General features: G+C 39.7%; 1 protein-coding gene across 1 annotated transcript; it reads right to left on the reverse strand.

Moving 5' to 3' along the window:
* Nucleotides 1-2,485: 2,485 nt before the first annotated feature.
* Nucleotides 2,486-10,407, reverse strand: LOC308691211 (tripartite motif-containing protein 16-like). Its single transcript, XM_081366223.1, has 6 exons — nucleotides 9,767-10,407; nucleotides 8,121-8,216; nucleotides 7,785-8,018; nucleotides 6,200-6,359; nucleotides 4,481-4,528; nucleotides 2,486-4,258 (listed from the first exon to the last, which is right to left on the reverse strand). Exons 1-6 carry the CDS (start codon nucleotides 10,337-10,339, stop codon nucleotides 3,738-3,740), a joined length of 1,632 nt encoding a protein of 543 aa, XP_081222349.1. The 5' UTR covers nucleotides 10,340-10,407; the 3' UTR covers nucleotides 2,486-3,737.
* Between the last annotated feature and the right edge of the window lie 9,454 nt (nucleotides 10,408-19,861).

A 19,861-nucleotide genomic window follows, 5' to 3' on the forward strand; every position in this document is an offset into this window, starting at 1 on the left:
TATGGAGGAATGGTCTCTGATCTCTTGTCAGGTGTTCTCCAAACTCATCAGGCATTATAGGAGAAGACTCAGAGGTGTTATCTTGGAAAAGGAGGTTGCAAAAAGTATTTAATAAAACGGGGAAAATAATTGTTCCCAACGTATTTTGGAGAAAAACATTTATTTCATAATGTGATTTTTCCCCCACTTTCAATTCTTTTATTTCAATGAAAGATTAGATTTTTGCTAATTTTTTTAATAAAATATCAAAAGGATTAACAATGCAGATTTATTTTTTACAGTCATCTTTGATCATAATTACCAAGGTGGCAAATAATTCTGACCAGCACTGTACATTAGCATCAGTCAACGTCCAAATCCTTTACTTGAGAATGTTGAGCGGCATAAATTGCTTAGATTTCCAAATACCGTCAGTACTCGGACTCTCTGCCACAAGGAAAAGTTCACATCAAAGACCATCAATCTGAACATTGCCGTGGATTTTAGCTTACTTACGCACACTTTAAGTTTAAATCTGTGCGTACACAAGTTTTATTTGTGACCAAGACTGTTTTTCTGTCTAAAATTCAAAAGGTCTTAATAAGAATCAACTCCTGGGACATAAGAGTTAGGATGTACTCATAAATGTACATGGGTTTCAAAAATGCCTAAACTGAAGAGTTGTTCTCACTTAGCATGAATCAGATATTGTATTGGCACAACACTCTGGCTATTAAATTTTACTGGCTTGTGATGCAGGATTTAGGACCCTGCTTTTAAAAAGTCTATGAGAAACCCTCGGTCCATGATTCCCACGCACTTCTCCTATCACTTGCAGCAATGAGTGGGGTTGTTCTTGGTCAAATTTAATTCACACAGTAGGAGTATAGTTAAATGAGTCATTCTTCTGTCTTAATGCACCATGTGTTGCTGCTCCAGGGAGAACATTCCAGTCAGGGATTGGTATAAGATGCCATTGTTGAAGTACATTAAGCCTGGAGCAGGAAAGATACTTTTCACTCTGTGAGCATGTCATACAGGCATATTAGTCCAATTTATTGCAACCACAGACACTTGCTCAAGTAAACATATGATTATTCTGAACTTCTCTGTGTTGCTTTCTTTTGAAATGGGCAGTTCAAGTGGAGTTCAAAGGTCAGAGGGGCAAGACATTTGAGTGTCTGGTAAGCTTGGATTGGGGTGTCTGTGAGTTAAACATATGGGGGTGAGACAGACAGAAAGAGAGATATCAGGTAGACAAGAATCTGACAAGCAGTAGATGAATAATAATAAAACCTAATGTTTCTGTTTATAAAAGCATCACATTAATTTCATTGAAACCAGAAAACCAGTCTTCGTACGGAAAAGAATCTGGTATGTTCAGAAATTCTGTGAGTTATATCTGAAGGTACTTTAGACATTCAATAACAATCAAGAGTTTATTAGTTGTATAATGTACTATTGACAAATGTTATGTATCATAGCTGTTAAATTTAGGTAGTCTTTATTCAACAGATGTGATTAAATCTACCCAAATAAATTCAGTGCAAATTGTACCTCAGTTTTATTGAGTAGATTATATTGGTTTGTTTTTACAGTGTTGGGTTAAGAAAAAATCGATCCAAAAAGCAGTAATTCAAGGCACACCTTAAAATTGAAAAAATATTCAACTAGCTATTTCATAACATGAAACATTTTAGAGAGAGAGAGAGAGAGAGAGAGAGAGAGAGAGAGAGAGAGAGAGAGAGAGAGAGAGAGAGAGAGAGAGAGAGAGAGAGAGAGAGAGAGAGAGAGAAATTAATGCGTTTCGGTCACAAATGCTTTTTAGCCGATTATTTGTACTTTTTCATGTTTTTCAAAATGTAAATGAAAATAAAAGTTTTCAACCAACATCAGTCTACATAATTGTCATTATCTTGATCGTTGCATTAAGTGAGTGGCATTCATGTCTTAACTGTTGGTAATAAGATCATATTAATGCTTATAGAATCAGAATCTAAGTTGAAAAACATGGATGACATTGCTTAAGGTTCATTTGCCAAAGAAAGATGAAGGTCAAGCTAATTGCATTATGGTATGCAATGTTCTAAAAGGACAAACTAATGTATATGAAGGTTTGTTATTTTATCAGAAAATATGCATCCATATAGAACATTATGGATCAGGACATGGATTGGGCATTACATTCAGGGCAGGATTTGTAGATTCAATAGATTCCACTTAATGTGCAATTTATGTGTCAAATTTTAAATTAATTAATTGCAGATTCATAGAACTACTAGGCAACATTTAAAATTACACTAAGGGTCATGCATGGGACTTTTGTGATGTGACACCATTACAGCATGTAATAGCAAGTTTAGAAAGCATGTGAGAGGGTTTCATTGACTTGTGCAAGTAGAATTGTGTCAAAATGCTCGCTTTGTTTCTTGTTTCACAACAGTTAGAAATGGTTTTGCAAGCAATTGTTTTAAAGCAGAGTGTGAGAAACAATGTGAAAGGCTGTAGGGTATTGGGGCTTTTCCATTTTATAACAATGCAAGGCAAAGTTTAGCGGGATCCATTTGGGAATTTAAAAATGATCAACATATGTGCACACAAAAATATCCTTGACAATAAACACAAGCACATTTGAAATGCAGAGGTCAGTGTGAATGAAGTTACGATTTCTAGAGGCACATGCCTCTGATTAGGCCTATCATCACAGACCTTGCACTAACCATCAACAGCCAATTGCATTTCATAATTCCACAGCACATGGAGGATATGAGAGCAGTTACAATCATCATCAGGCTGATGAGCACAAATTAGTGACACACAAACCATTTTACAGCATGCCACACACACACACACACACACACATGCAAATACAACCCAGTTTACTCCAAAGTCAAGATAACACAATGTCCACAAACTAATTTACTTATTGTATTAAGAAATAATTACAGTTTTTTTCTGAATTGCTAAAACACATTTCTTGAAACCATCACTCACTTTCTCAAAACCTTAAACTCAAAACCAAATTTTCCAGCCACATTCAGAGAACCTCTGACTCTTCTGGCAAAATCAAACAATTGGCTCAAAACCATTATCTGTGCTCATAATCAAACAATGCTTTCAGATCATATGCACAGCAAGTCAAAATTATAAACACTATAGATCATTCATTAGACACTACATCAAAAAATGGAGAACACAGAATCCAAAGCATACAGTTACAGAAAAAAAAAGTAAACTCATTTTGCAATTACGTAAAAAAGTATAGTAATGACAACTTACAGTAGTAAGGTGAATAAAGTGTATACTGTATGCACTGCAAGTATAGTATTGTACTGAATATTGAATATATTGAATGTCTGTTTATTCTGTGAAAATACAGTAACCCAACTGCAAAAGTCAAAAAGGTTACAGTAAAAAACTCTAAATGAAAAGCATGTTACAGTACACAAAATCAAGGACAGTGACAGATAGATGCTTGACAACATGCTTTTTCCAGCCTTGACAACACTCTGCACACCTTGCCCTTACTGGTCCCCATCCTCTTCCTCACTGTACCACCTTTTATACACATACTCTTCCTGCTCTCCCTCTTATATTGTTGCCATCCAATGTTGGTATCAACATTCAGTGCAACATTTTGAGTCAGTTTGGCACTCTGAACTGAATTAAAATAAAAGTCTCTGTATCTCACTGTTACTGATTTATCGTGCAGCTCAAAAAAATATATGGGTAAAATCTCTACAATCTATTCTGAAACATCAACACAGTTTCACTGATGATCGAGAACCAACAGCAAACCCAGGATAGAGCGGCTGAGTGAATGTGGTCTGGACTGTGTGGACGAGGCTCATTGTGTCAGAGACGCTGTAGAAGGACAGAGTTCCTGCACTGTGATCCACATACACTCCTATTCTTCTGCTGAAGGACAATGCAGGGATATCAGTGCGTATGTTATTGTGTCTGAATGAGTAGCTGGAGGAAGAGCAGTCCAAACACCAAGACTGATCATTACCTCCAAACCAACGCTCATTTCCCAGTCCCTTCCTGCTGATGCTCTTATATGACAATGATATATACACACGACTCCCAGTCCACTCAATCTCCCAGTAACAGCGTCCACACACACTCTCTCCACACAACACCTGAGAATAACAATCAAATCTGTCTGGATGATCAGGATACGGCTGCTCTGTGCCAGTGTCAGAAATCACTCTGTTGCTCTCAGACAGATGGATGAGTTTATTCACTGTGTTCAGATCCAAAGTGAGCTGATGGGAATCTGATGGAGAGAAAACACATCAGAAACAGGAATTATGAATCTATCGGATCTTTTAATGTATCTGAATCAATGTTCAGTGTATTAGCAGAGTGCAGCTGACCAAATATCCTGTGTAAATCATTATTTACATGATCAATTTATATCATGATTTATTTCTCCTCATACATGAAAAACATGAACACATTCAGTGAGTTTTTTTTGCTTGTTGTCTTAGAGACTCACGTTGTAGGAAGTCGTTCCTGGTCTTGGGATTCATGTTGGTGGAAGTGACTGAGGAAATAAACAGACATGAACAGCGTGAAGAAATAAATTCATTTCTGAGACATTTCTAATATGATGTTGTATGATTCTGAGAGCAGATGAATCTCCAGGGCCCTGAATTATAAAACACAGATATCGGATTAATCTTACAGTTTTTTTGGATTGCTTACACACTAAAATTAAAAGTAGTACACTATTAGCAAAACCTTACACTCAAGAAGCAAAACATCAGCCCATATTTGCACAACTATAAGCACATTGTCAACCTCACACTTGTTGCAAAACTCTACACACAGTGATTTGCAAAACACTAAACACACTTAACATACATTACACACAAAAATCTATCATGAAGTCACTTCCTTGCAATACCAAAGCACTGACTGTCAAATTACCGCACCGTCCAACCAATTGGTTCAACACAGTCATCAGGTGTGCAAACACTTGTTTGCTTAATTGTAGACACACCAATCAGGTGTATAAGCACTATAAAAAGCAGCAGTCATTCAAGACGTTTCTTTCCAAGGTGTCTTGCTAATGACAACATTGCCTGCGATGTTGATGAAATTCTCTGGCCAGATCCAGCTAGGCGAAGAGACAATGTCTAGGTTTTTTTTGTTTTGTTTTTTTTACAGTAAACTTACAGTACAATACGTAAAGTGACATTTTGTTACAGTATTATGAATCTCCAGGTCAACATTTTGGGCGTGTTGAGAAATAAATGAGTTTCTTCAGTCTGCAACATTAGTCTTGTGTAGTGTTTGGTGAATTTACATTATATTTGTACTTTGTTGATGGTACCCATACACAAAAGAAATATATTTTCAGAGTATATTTTGGAATATATGCAAATATTTGAAATTGGCCCAATAAATATATTTCACACTTACTGTAACATCATATATTTTTTGTTATATTTCAGAATATTTTTCAATGTATTTTTTTTCTGTATGGGTCCCCAAAAGTGTCAAAAATATATGTGCCATATATTCCAAATACATTGAAATATATTCTGAAATATAACAAAAATATATGATGTTAAGTGTGAAATATATTTATTGGGCCAATTTCAAATATTTGCATATATTCCAAAATATACTCTGAAAATATATTTTAAATAAATTTATTTTGTGTATCTAATCATAGGGAAGTAGAAGTGCTAAAAGTGTTTTAGGTTTATCACAGCAGAGTGTAACTCGTGCGAACAGAGTATAGTAATGTGAAACGTGTGTGTTTCATATGGTAACAAAGTGTGGTTTTTAAACAGAAGTGTATAGTTTTTACAAGAGTGTTTAATTATGCAAAGGATCTGTTGTGTTTTGCTAATTGGGTGTGTGGTTGTGCTAACTGTGTGTAGTGTTTTGAAAACACGGGCCCTGTTTTGAAAATCGTGCTTAAGCAATCCAAAAAAACTGTAAAATCCATGGATCTTATCCTTCGTCAAGTGTATAAACAATTGTTCCATGATGACAAGTTCTGTATTTCTGAATCATCAAGGGATATTTGTGGCTGTTCTGTAGGTGGATTTGATGCACTGTGATTTATAAACTGAGATGCATTTAAGGTAATTTTTGTGCAAATGGACGTTTTATAAATCGTAGGAATATTTCGGAAACTGTTGTACGTTCAGATTTAGGATCTTTCTACCCACATCTGTATAAACTAGGTGCGGGACTTTACCTCCGTCTGAGATCTTCTTGATCTCCTCTTTGCAGAAATCCTCCAGTTTGTCTCTCAGCTGACGGACAGACTCTCTCACGCCATCAAAAGAGGAGAGAGAACTGAAGGACACATCGGGTTCGTTTGTAGATTCAGGAGGTGCTGAGAGAGACTGGAAACTCTACAGAAAACAGAAATAAATTAAAACTCATCAGCTCCACACTTCAGCTAATAACCTGCACAACTATCAGATATGTGCAGTTCTTCTCTTTAACTCGCCTCAATCCAGCTCTTTCACACAATCAGCCACATTCTTCTCATATTCATTATTTAATGCAACAGTCTCTAGTATTTGACACTTAGGACCAGCCTTTATGATAAACTAAAATATACTTTAATGTAATTTCTATTGAAACTTATTTGTTTAATTTCAAATATAGTATTATTATGGTTAATCCTTTGTTAGTATGTCTTTTGCATTTATCTTCTTCGTCTTGCTGTCTACCTCTACTAAACCGTGAGAATAGTCATGAAAGTGTCTCTTTTAAAGTGTACTTTTATTTCAATAATATTTGATTATCTGCAAGTCCAGTTTTTTAAAAAAAAAATATTTGTAAGTTTTGAAATAATTAACTAAAATTGCACATTCAATAAAGCACACTTCTTTTTCACAAGGGACTATGTGTGAACTTTCCAGGTGGTTTGGATGTTAAAACATTTGCATGTTGAGAAAAAGCAGTTCAAAGGCTACGAGTAGATTGACCATCATGTGTCACTTTTGACTGGTTAGTGGCACTGAAACTTCACAAGGACTCTTAAGGATCCCAAGTGTTTGGTTTTTATAAGCATTGTTATTATACAGCCTCACTTTCTGTTTGTAGTCTTCATGGACAATCAATGTGTTAGAGGTAAACAGTTATGGAAATGAAAATCAATCTTATCAGCTTTGAAGATCACCTGACCCAATTTGGAGACAATTGCTGAAAATATTATAGTAGAAATAAAAGATTCCATTAAAAAGATGATAAAAAATCCAGTTGGGTGGATATTGATACCATCAAGTTCACTGATTTCATCAGGACAGAAGAAACCAGAAGGTAAAATGAGATAATTCACCCAAAAATGAAAATTAGCCCATGATTTACTCACCCTCAAGTCATATATGACATTCTTCTTTCAGACGAATACAATCGGAGTTATATTAAAAAATGTCCTGGCTCTTCCAATGGCAGTGAATGGCCATAAAAGTGCATCTATCCATTATAAAAGTGTTCCACACGGCTCTGGGGGGTTAATAAAGGCCTTCTGAAGTGAAGCGATACGTTTGTGTAAGGGGTAAGTAAATCATGGGCAAATTTACAATTTTTGGTGAACTATCCCTTTAATATTTAATTGTAAATTTCCCAGGTATCATTTCTTTAAACAGAATATGATCAGCTGAGAGTCTGACGGATGATTATATGATAACACAACACTTGACTGAATCTGACTGAATTCCTGACAACATCTTAGTCAACGGCTCATTCTGCTCTCATGAAATGTTTCTCTGCCATAGCAGGATCTTGCTCAAGTCCACTATGATCCTGTTCTTCTAGATCTCTGTTACCTGCAGGAAAATGATGTGATTGTGTGTGTGTGAAAGCTGCTCCAGCTCAGCATCTCTCTTCTTCAGATCATTGATCTCCTGCTCCAGTCGCTCCAGTCGTTCTTCAGCTCGACTCGCTGCAGTCTTTTCCTGATCTCTGATCCGCTGTGTGACCTCAGAGCGGCTTCTTTCAATGGAGCGGATGAGCTCAGTAAAGATCCTCTCACTGTCCTCCACTGCTGTCTGTGCAGAACACTGTTAGGACACACATCACAATCACTAAGTGGCTTCAGCAGAACTGAGACGAGACGAGTCCAAACTGAGACGTCTCAAACTTCTCTTCTTTTCCAGACTCACCTTATGAGACTCCACAGCCTCTCTCAGCTGCTGAATATCTTTCTGTCTCTGCTGGATTCTCTGGCAGATCTTCATCTGCGTCTCCTTCAGCTGTTTCTGGAGGACAAACCAATTACAGGAAATGACACATAAAACTACTAGCACACAAACATTAAAGCTAAATGAATCCAGAATTGGTAAAGTGGGTAAAGGACTTGGATGGTAAGTTTTTACTGTCTGGTTCAAACCACTGATTTATGGTTTCCTGAAATGAATGTCTGTAGTATTTCATCAGTTTTATTTCATTAGTATCATAATTTACTCGCCCTCGTGTCACTCCAAACCTGTATGACTTTCTGTCTATTGTGAGACAGAACAGAAGATATTTTGAAGAATGTCTCAGCTGTTTACAGAGGACAAATAATAGATGGTGACACGTCAATAACATCAAACCTCATTGGTTCTTGCACGTCACAGTCACATAACTAAACATCATGATGTCATGACACAAACACCAGAAGTTTGATGTTTTTAATGTCATCATATTTGATTTGCTCCACATACATGAGTTGATCAATGATTTTATTTGATTGGTGGATCAAAATTTGGCTATTTTAAAAGAAGCATACTTTTAAAAAGTGAACTTATTATGGAAATAATATTATTTAAAATAATGTAATTTTTAAATAAGTGTGAACGTATGTTTTCAAACACGCAACTGCATGTTAATTGCTATTAAATTAAAATGTGTTATAGATTAAATTTTAAATTTAAAGCAATTAGCTGAACTTAAGAGTGACTTTTTGAAGTAGGATTTAAGTATATAATGTAATTTCATAATTCTATCGAGTTAAATTGAAATATTAATTATGTTAAATGAATATGCCTGATGAAGGTTGTGAGACCGAAACGTTGATACTCATTTGCAAGTATTGATAGTGTGCGGGAGTTCCTTGTTTTTTTATATTAAATATTAAAATGTACTTTAAAGTAAAACTTTATATTATAAAAAGTTTACCTAATAAAGTGTACTTTTGAAACAGTTATGAAAGTTTACTCTCTTTAAATGCACTTATATATGAAGAGTTCAGATGCAAAAGCCTCTAAGTGCCATCTGAAATTTTTTTCTAGATTGATCATTTTTATCAAGCTCGTATATTTAAGTTCAGTAATTTCACTTAAATGACAATTCATAGGTAATTTTCATTGCCATTTAAGTGAAATTACTGAACCTAAATATACGAGCTTGATAAAAATGATCATTCTAGAATAAAATTTCAGATGGCACTTAGAGGCTTTTGCATCTGAACTCTTCATATTTAAATACACTTGATATTATATTATCTGCAAGTACAGGTTTTTTTTTAAACACACTTTTAATTTGAAGTACACTAAAAGTGCATGTCAATACACTTAAGCATACTTCTTTTTTTAACCACTAGTTGTTTAGATTACTTGTGCTTTTTTCTTCTATTTGGAGCTTACTTTCAATGTATAGACTACAATATAGGAGACATTCTTCAAAATACCATCTTTTACATTCCACAACAGAAAGTAAGTAAAACCAAGTGTAAATAAGTGAGTAAAGTGTAAAAAAGTGAGTAAATGAGTGAGAAAATGAAGATAGCACTTTCATTTCTGCGTGATCAATCCCTCTCACTTCATACCTGTTTCACTATCCTCTGTGCTACAGTTGATACAGTGTTGTGGTTTTTATGTTCACACTCCTTACACCACACACAAATGCATTGTTGATCAGTAATACAATACATTTCTAGCTCTTTATCATGTTCACGGCAGATCATGTCCTGCAGTCGTCCAGTGGCATCAATTACTTTGTGTGGCTTACGAAAGTGAAATTCCTCATGACGGTCAAAATGAGTTTGACAGTAGGATTCCTGACACACCAGACAAGACTTGACGGCTTTGCATTTTCTTCCAGTACAGACGTCACACTCCACGTCTCCAGCTCCAGCGTAACAGTCAGCAGGAAGTTTAGTCTTCTTCAGTTTCTCCACCATTTCAGCCAGAATGGTGTTTTTAGCTAAAGCAGGTCTTGGACTGAAGGTCTGTCTGCACTGAGGGCAGCTGTAGACTCTCTTCTCATCCTCCTGATCCCAGCAGCCTGTAATACAGATCTTACAGTAACTGTGTCCACAGTGGATGGTCACTGGATCCTTCAGGAGATCCAGACACACCGGACACGTGAACTCATCCTGAGAAATTCTGGCTTCTGCCATTTTACTGCATGAATACAGAGAGACACAAACACACAACGGCTCAACAATAATTCAGTTTCAGTTTCCTTGAACTGAGGAGTTGAAATAGTTTCCTGCTTCTGTGTTTGAGTAACGTGTGTAAAACAGGAGTGTCCGTAAAGCAGCTTCCTCATTCCTGGTGAAGGAGAGTCACTTTACTGCTGTGTTTATGTGCTCTTCAAGTGGAGTCGAAGACATTGTAATTATGTGTTCCAAGCACATGAATCAATCAATCCGTTAAATTCCATGTTATACAGTAAATTCAGTTTTTTATGACTCAATTCCGTCCGTGTTGGGCCTTACTTTCAGTTTTATTTGCAGTAGTTTGCACGCGAAAACTAATTTTCGTGTATAAATTGCACGATAAATACAATGCGTGTTATAAAGACGCATTTCATGAGATCAGGCTGGGCTATAACATGACATAAAGCCTATAACACGCTCGTTTATTTTTTTAGAATTGTTGGGAGGAGTAAAATGTACATAAGTAGTTTCAACAACCACATGCATTTAGACTTGTCTAGTTTTGTCTGGAATGCGGCCCAGACCTATTCCTGATGTGGTTTGATCGATCGGATTTAAATCCATCGCGAATGCGTATCGGAGGGCATTTACACCTGGTCTTCAGCTATCCGATCAGTGAAAACGCATGAAGTGACCAGGTGTAAACAGGCCCAAAACAACGGAGCGGTACACATTACTAGCGCTCAGGGTCTTTTACGGTAATGATCTTTTGCCGCAATGTCCTCTATTATTTTGATCCAGAGACAAACGTGCTTCATTTAAGACCTTTCCGCTCCATGCGCGTTGCTTTCTCCCAATAAAGATGCTAAAGCGCTGCATTATATTTTTTCTGAATTGCTAAAACACATTTCTAGAAACCATCACTTACTTTCTCAAAACCTTAAACACAAGACCAAATTTTCAATCCACATACAGGGAACCTCTTACTCTTCTGGCAAAATCAAACAATTGCCTCAAAACCATTTTATCTGTGTTCAAAATCAAACAATACTTTCAGATCATACACTCAGCAAGTCAAAATTGTAAACACTATAGATCATTCATTAGACACTACATCAAAAAATGAAGAACAAAGAATCCAAAGCATGCAGTTACAGAAAAAAAGTATATTGCAACAAAGTAAACAAATTTAGCAATTACGTAAAAAGTATAGTAATGACAACTTACCGTAGTGAGGTGAATAAATTATAAACGGTATGTACTGCAAGTATAGTATTGTACTGAATATTGAATATATTGAATGTCTGTATATTCAAAGTCAAACTTTTGCACGAAATGGCACACACTTCATTCATATTACCAGATTTTTTGTCTAACCAACTACACACTGTTGGGCATAATTAAAAGCATTCTCGTTTTCAGTATGCTTTGCATAATACTAAAATAGTTCAAATTGTAGAAAATTCTTCAGATTGTTCAAATGCAAAGAAATATTTGCAGATACACACACATGCTGTTGGAACATTTTTTTTTTTTTTTTTTTCACCAAACAAGTCAGTGCAACATGTGCACAGCAGATATATTTACATTGGACTGAACAAAAATATGCTCACAAAAAAACAGTAAACTGAAAAAGATTGAAGTGTAAACAATTACAAAGTGTAACCATTGAGGTGTTAGGCCAGGTGGCACATGTATTGGCCAATAGCTTATGTAGTTTCATTTTGAATGGCAGTGTTTTAAAATGGCAAACATGTGACTTTATGTCAGATTGTTGTGTCTTATGCAGAGAACTGTGTTCAGTGCATTTAAAAAGTGCCATTTTGAATTGCAAAATGTGTGTAAAAATAATGTGTGTGGGTTTTGCTCTCTGTGTGTCAGTTTACAGTAAATAATTGTGCTGTTGATGTCATTTTAGTGTTAGCAATTGGAAAAAAACTGTATACACATACCCTCCTTCTCTCCCTCTTGTATTGTTTCCATCCATTGTTGGTATCAACATTCAGTGCAACATTTTGAGTCAGTTTTGGCACTCTGAACTGACTTGTATTATGTACAGTTGATCTGAACACATCATTAGAAATAAGTGTGAACAATTTTGAGTCGTTGTGTGTAAACAATGATAACTGTGTTGTAGTTTTGTTTAACTTTTGCCACTTGTGTTTACCGTTTTGCAACATCAGTGCATCACAGTGCAAAATTTGTTTTAGTGAGTGAGAAAGTGTTTAGAGTTTTGCAAAAAGAGTGTATGAGATTTACAAATGGTGTCTAAATGTCTGAACTTGTTTAAGGTTTTGCAGAAAGAGTGATTTATTCGAAAATGGGCTGGAAATGACTTTTATCCAAGTTTTACAAAGCCCTGAGTAAGAGAAGAGAAGAGAAGAGAAGAGAAGAGAAGAGAAGAGAAGAGAAGAGAAGAGAAGAGAAGAGAAGAGAAGAGAAGAGAAGAGAAGAGAAGAGAAGAGAAGAGAAGAGAAGAGAAGAGAAGAGAAGAGAAGAGAAGAGAAGAGAAGAGAAGAGAAGAGAAGCAATATTAAATGCTTGAGAAGTAAATCTCTGCGAGATGACACTCATTTCCTCTTTGCGAGAGGAAGGGGGCAGACGGACAGGGGAAAAAATGATCCTGCAAAGCTGTTCAGTTCATGAGAGTTTGAACTTTTGGCTTCTGGCCGCCCTCTGATTGTTTTCTCTCACCAATCACTGCTGATAGATTTGCTTAGAGCCTCAGCTGCATAAATTGAAGCTGATGGGTCCCATCCGGCGACTCGTCATTTAATAAACGTTGCTGTTTGAAATACCTGCATGTGACTGTGATTGAAGGATAAAGAGAGCTTTAATACCGCAGTCAGAATGTGTAATAAGGCTTGTTATGTCTTTAGTGCACTTAACTTTGTTTCTGTACTGTGAGACCGAATGTGGCTTAAAAGTGAACAGAGCTGTGGTGCATGAGTAAACAGATAGGGTGATAGTAGTACATTTTGCTGTACACTTTTCATATTTGTAACCAATAACTGCAGAGGCTTTTGCTTTGTTTTTACTAAGGGATTTCAGCTCAACTACTCATTTCATTATTATCTGTGGTAATTTACAGCAGGCCACATGTGCTGTCAATAGAGCTTAAAGGAAACTTCAAAAACGTATCTTTACATAAAATTATCCAAAAACAAAAAAAAAATAACCACTTTTATTCCTTTTTCTTTCACATAAATGATTACAGGGGCATATTTATTGATTAATAAAGACTATTTCCTGTGGTTCCTTGCACAATACTGTTATGACCTCAAAACACTTTTGCGATAGATGCATAGCTTTTGATGTTATAGCATCACAATCAGTCTTATATGCATCCTTTTCTAACATAATAAGCTTGCTCAGTAGCTCACCTGGTACAGCATTGCATTTGCAGGTACAAGCTACTTTCAGAAAAAAAAAAAGGTACAAAAGCTGTCGCTGGGACAGTACCCTTCAAAAGGGTTCTAATATGTACCATTTAGGTACTAATATGTACACTTTTGGTACCAATATGTACCTTTGAGGGACTAAAATGCACTCTTTAGGTACAAAGGTGTACCTTTTGAAAAGGTACCACCACAGTGACAGCTTTTGTACCTTTTTTTCCTTAGCCATGATAAACAAGCTCAAAGACAAGCTAGAAAGAAGCTAAAATGACATGGTTGCTTCAGCAAATGTGTTTATCTCATGTTTGCATCTGATTTAGGGTACTATATGATTTAGGGTAGGTTTATTGTACTTGCACTTATTGAACCGGGAACACTTCCCATAAATCCTGATGTACTCGTTACATCATAAGAAGAATGGCATCTACGCTAATTTTAGTGTCTTTTGTTTATCCCGAGGTTTTCCCGCAGCCTGCCGGATCCAGGCCGTATCCAGATCTGATGAAGGACCTTCGCCTGGACCCGATGACAACGTAGTGCTGAAGTGCCAACTAGTCTCTCCCTATGGAGAATCCCTTTACCACTCTACAGATAAAGTGTCGTCGGGAAAACTCAATTCGCGTATCTACCCCGAATTGATAAAATAAAATAAAATTCTGTATCAAAAATTATAAGGAAACACCAGTACTTGGTCTGTAGGGAATTCCAAACCTGCGCACATATATTAAAACGCACATAACTATAGAACCAATTCTTAATGCGCATGTGAACGCCATCAACGTTCCTCACAGGTTCGCGTTTAAAGTCTGTGTAGAGAGAATGGTGTCGTCTTAGTGGCCCCTAATTTAATAACAAATGATCATTGCGACGGAAGCGAATCAATCAAAACTAACTTTAGCTGGAAAAAAACTTTATTAAAGAACCGTTATAAAGCCAAACCAATCTCTGTTACCTTAAATTATACGTTTATCTCTGTAAAGCTGCTTTGAAACAATCTACATTGTTAAAAGCGCTATATAAATGAAGATGACTGACTGACTGACTGACTACTGTAGGTGGTGCGTTATTTTCAAACGCATTAGAGCATTAAGGCCTGTTCACACCAAGAATGATAACTACATAACTAATGATAACTATTTTAGCGCCCACACCAACGTTTCTTATAAGGGGTGGATTTTGATTGTCTGAACGTTTATTTTATCGTTCATCAGCATGAAAAAAAGTTTTGTAAATGGTATTAACTATATTGTATGTTTGTGTTGCTATTGTAATGAGGGGACATTTTAGAATTTTTTTTAAAACTTTATCTTTTGTATAGTCAAGCGCTTTTTACAATATAGATTGTTTCAAAGCAGCTTTACAGTGATAGGAAATTAATGCAACAAAGTTTGTTTCTGCTGTACAGCAGATTTGGAAGAAAATAGCGTCATAGTCCAGCTTAAGTAAGCTCAGTGATGGTTAATTTTTGTTGTAAAAAAGTTATTAATTTAGTTTCAATTATATATATATATATAGAAAACGTCTCAGGTTACGACTGTAACCTATGTTCCCTGAGAACAGGGAACGAGACACTACGTCAGAATGACGCTATGGGGAACGCCTCAGGCGTGACAGGTGTCTGAAATCAAATATCATCTCACAGCAATCATGCTGACCGGCGACAGCCCGTGAATCATTAGCGTGAATGATTAACGTGCAACCTGCAAGTATAAAAGGGGCGCTTTGCAAACATGACAACATCCTATCGTCTGAAGGGACTGTTGCAGGCAGGCCCCGAGGCATGGCAGGAAGACGTAGTGTCTCGTTCCCTGTTCTCAGGGAACATAGGTTACAGTCGTAACCTGAGACGTTCCCTTTCGAAAGGGAACTCTACACTAAGTCAGAATGACGCTATGGGGAACGATATACCAACGCCACCATGCTAAGGGGAGTGCATGCCAAAAGGCAGTGACAACTGTCAGAACTGGCAATTCAAATGAACGCTAGTACCACTCACCCCCAGGTCACACTGAGCTGTCAGTGACAGCACTCCCTACGGTCATAGCCCAAGCTAAATGACACCACAGAAAACCTCCATAAACATAGTTTAGTGAAAGGTCTACCTGGGCCTGCTCAAGGGCCAAGGACCACAACTTCAACTTCTTAGAAGGGGTCCCTTCTAGGGAATGTGGCTAGGGAACCTGAGGAACCCCAGCCAGTCACTATTCAGGGGAACGTGCCACCTGAAACGCCACCAGGCAGGCCTGACCTGGTGTCACTATATAAGACACTACAGTCTGGCCACTTCCTGTCTGTCCGAAGACAGAGCCTCTGGACACTTGCCTTTAGGAAGGCATCCAACCCGAGGGACTGTGAAGCAGGCAGTGAACCACTCGGACCGGATCTCAGAGACGGGATATCCTGGAGAGTATGACTCAGCATAGTGCTTTACAACCCTTGCCAGCGAGGGGAGTTTCTCTACTCAATCCACGGATCAACTCAGTGTTTGTGTTTCAAAACACTGAGGAGGCCTGTGAGGGCCTAAGGGCTGATCTAACTGGGAGGCCTCAAGAGAGGCCTACGACCGACTGACCAGACTCAGGAGACCACATACTCAAACTGACCCTCAGTGAGGGGAGGAGCATTAGATCTACCTGGTAGTCAACCAGGCTGTAGCAGGAAAAAGAGGTTCCAGGAGGGAACCCGTAGCAGAGAATAAAAACCTGAGTCGAGCCAGGGCGCAAGCTCACCTCCGCTAGCTGCCTGATAAGGTCTGCTAAACTGAAAGTAAGCGGCCACTAGCTTACAAAAACCCAGCACCACTCTGAAACTACTCTCAGGGAGACCTGGAGAGGCCTTACTACCTGACAACCACAGTATGTGGGAGCTCACTTTCAGAGAGGCCTGGTGAAGCCTACTATCTGATAGCCACAGAACGTGGGAGCTCACTTTCAGAGAGGCCTGGGGAGGCCTACTACCTGACAACCACAGTATGTGGGAGCTCACCTTCAGAGAGGCCTGGTGAAGCCTACTATCTGATAACCACAAAACGTGAGAGCTCACTTTCAGGGAGGCCTGAAGAGGCCTACTACCTTAAAGACCATGCTAAGTGGAAACGCATAGTAAGTGGGAGCTAACCCTCCAGGGAGGCCTGGTAAGGCCTACTACATGACAACCACAGTATGTGGGAGCTCGACTTCAGGGAGGCCTAGTGAGGCCTACTACCTGATAACCACAGTGCATGGGAGTTCACTTACAAAGAGGCCTAGAGAGGCCTGCTACATGACAACCACAAAACGTGGGAGCTCAACTTAAGGGAGGCCTAGTGAGGCCTACTACCTGATAACCACAGTGCATGGGAGTTCACTTACAGAGAGGCCTGGAGAGGCCTACTACCTGACAACCACAGTATGTGGGAGCTCACCTTCAGAGAGGCTTGGTGAAGCCTACTATCTGATAACCACAGAACATGGAAGCTCACTTTCAGAGAGGCCTGGAGAGGCCTACTACCTGACAACCACAGTATGTGGGAGCTCTCCTTCAGAGAGGCCTGGTGAAGCCTACTATCTGATAACCACAGAATGTGGGAGCTCAAGAACAACCACATTAAGTGGAAACTCAAAGTATGATGGAACTCAACTCCAGGGAAGCCTGGTGAGGCCTACTACCAGAGAACCATGACATGAAGGAGCTTACTTTCAGGGAGGCCTGGAGAGGCCTACTACCTGAAAACCACAGCTGACAGTGGGCCAGACTGGCAGTCCAATTGACTGTCTATGGGGCTTTGCCTTCAGGGAGGCCTTATGAGGCCTACTACCTGATAGTTCAACCTCAGGGCCATTCTTAGTACCACAGTATGAGGGATTCAGCCCTCAGGGAGGCCTAGTGAAGCCTACTACCTGATCCCCACAAAAAAATGTGGGAGCCCATCTTCAGGGAGGCCTGAAGAGGCCTACTTCCTGAAACAGTCTAATCAGCTGGATGTGTACTGCTGCTGGGGACTCGCCTAACAGGGAGGCCCGGTCGAGCCTACTAGCTGATAGCGAGTCTTTCTGCTACTTTAATGAACACTGCTGGAACCATACTAATAAAAAACTTTCCTAAAGTTTTGACCTAGTGTATGCTCCACAATGTTGTGACCCACCTCCGAGGAGGCCTGTTAAGACCTACTACTCGGTAGTGAGTCTTCTGCCCGAACTACCAGGGCCAACCAACGAAGGTGAGCTGGCCTAGGAGCCCTATCTTAGGGGCTACCCGGTCAAGGAGGCCTGCTGGGGCCTACTACCTAACTGTGCAGCCTTCAAGGCAGAAAAACTGTTACTACAGCGCTTACAGCATCCTGGTACCTAACTACATCGCCAAAGGCAGTGTACTCAGCACAAAGCAAAACCCTCATAGCAAGGGAGTACAACATACGCCACTCTGCCTAGTGGAGGCCCCATTTCAAGGGCCTACCTACTAAATGCATGGGCGTCAGCTCATGGCAATGCCCTGGCTTCAAGGGAGCGGAGTTCAAATACCGGAATGAAATGTAGTTAGAACTCCCTGCCCAACCGGAGCCATCGTGGTGTGAAGTAGATAATACAGAGCTGAGAATGGATTACTCAAAACTACCCCGCGTTTAGTGGGGGAGTAACACCATATGCCCCTGAAATGTTAGACAGGGAGCGGGCCTGCAAGTGGCTCCAAAGGGTAACAGGGATTTGTCCTGTGCCCAGCCTGGGGAAGCGGGGCTTGCATGCAAGCCAACCAACCTTCACTCCTCGTTCGAGTGGTTCAGCTCAACGGGCTGAGTGGAGCCAGCTCTAGAGGCCTAATCCAAGTAGCTCTGTTCGGCAGGGTCTGGCAAACTATCACATCGCAGAGCGAAAGACAGCCTAACCCTGCCTGAAGGAAAATACCTCAACTACCACCCTGCATTACTCTACCACCCCTGAATGCAGTGAAAGGGGCGGGCCTTGGCCAACAACTCCCATTTAAGGGAGGAGGCTGAAATCTAGGGGAGGAAGCCTAACACATAATGAATGTGGCAGCTATACTTAGCAGAACGCCTCCAACATCCCAAACCTAGCCTAGGCCAGCTACAGAGGCGGCCCGGGTTAGGGCCGACCTACAAGCATAGATCTACCTGAGAGCTCGGAGGAGCCACAGCCTACTTGATTGAGAGGCTGTAAAACACTCACCTACTGACACCTTACAGAGCTCAGGGGAGCGAAGTACTCAGGATACCAATGTCACAAACCAATAGGTAAGACATAAGATCTATCTGAAGCGCCAGCGTCAGTCTAAACCTAAAGCAAAAAAGTTCTTTTTTTTTTTTTTTTTAGGAAGACCAACTACTCTACCCCAGGGTGGCTAACAGCCCTGCAGCTAAAAAGAAATGAGCGGTGGCCCACCACGCATAAAAAATGTTATGACAGGAAGGCCATCACATACTCAAAACGGAAGCCAATTTTCCTTGAGCTTCTCGTTAGATCGTTCCAGCCACCAACTGGGGAGGCTTCAGGGCCCTGAAGTCTCGATACTTTACCTTTTTCCTAAGAATGACCCCTAGGTCTATACAGGGAACAAGGCTTCTGTAGAGAGATACAAATAAGTGTTAGTTATACACACAAATTCTCCAAAAACCAAAAAAGTTCACCTGCGGCGTGCGGAGTGAAGACTTCACCAGAAAGGTCTCAACGAACCTGGGGTCCACCACTTTTACATGCCTAAAAGAGGCACTCACATCAACCAGTTGCTACGGCGGGCCATCAGAACATAGTTCTCATCATAGGCCCAACCCCAGGACTGGTGTAACGCAAACGCCTGGGGAGTCAGGAAGAGAGAGAGGGCCAGTAGAAAAAGCCCTCCAGGGAGGTCATACCCTTACTTCCGCTGAGCGCTGCTCCGCTTGCGCTGAATGACCTCCCTTAAGTCCCTCTTCTTGCGGGAGGCTAGCCTTCTCTGCGTCCTACTCCTCCCTGGAGGGGGCGCACGAGAGGCAACACTAGACCTCTGGCCCTGTCTATGGTCCTCGGACCAAGACGGACCAGGTCCTCCCGCCTGCCTGGGCCGGGGCCCGGATCTCAGCGGTATACAAGTTTTAAATGCGGCTGAGCGCGCCTTCGCCTCCCTAAACTTTCCAACCACCGCCTCAACGGAGGTGCCGAAAAGTTTAGTG

This window comes from Scardinius erythrophthalmus, assembly GCF_964197995.2.
Source record: "Scardinius erythrophthalmus genome assembly, chromosome: 5".
Lineage (NCBI taxonomy): Eukaryota > Metazoa > Chordata > Actinopteri > Cypriniformes > Leuciscidae > Scardinius > Scardinius erythrophthalmus.

Bases quoted from the DNA above. Each gene is read 5' to 3' on its own strand.
- LOC308691211 (XM_081366223.1), bottom strand. From the start codon at position 10,339: ATGGCAGAAGCCAGAATTTCTCAGGATGAGTTCACGTGTCCGGTGTGT. The intron at 6,360-7,784 runs GTAACAGAGATC...TGTTTTCTGTAG, and splicing joins ATCACATCATTTTCCTGCAG to AGTTTCCAGTCTCTCTCAGC. The intron at 4,529-6,199 runs GTAAAGTCCCGC...TTATTTCCTCAG, and splicing joins CAAGAAGATCTCAGACGGAG to TCACTTCCACCAACATGAAT.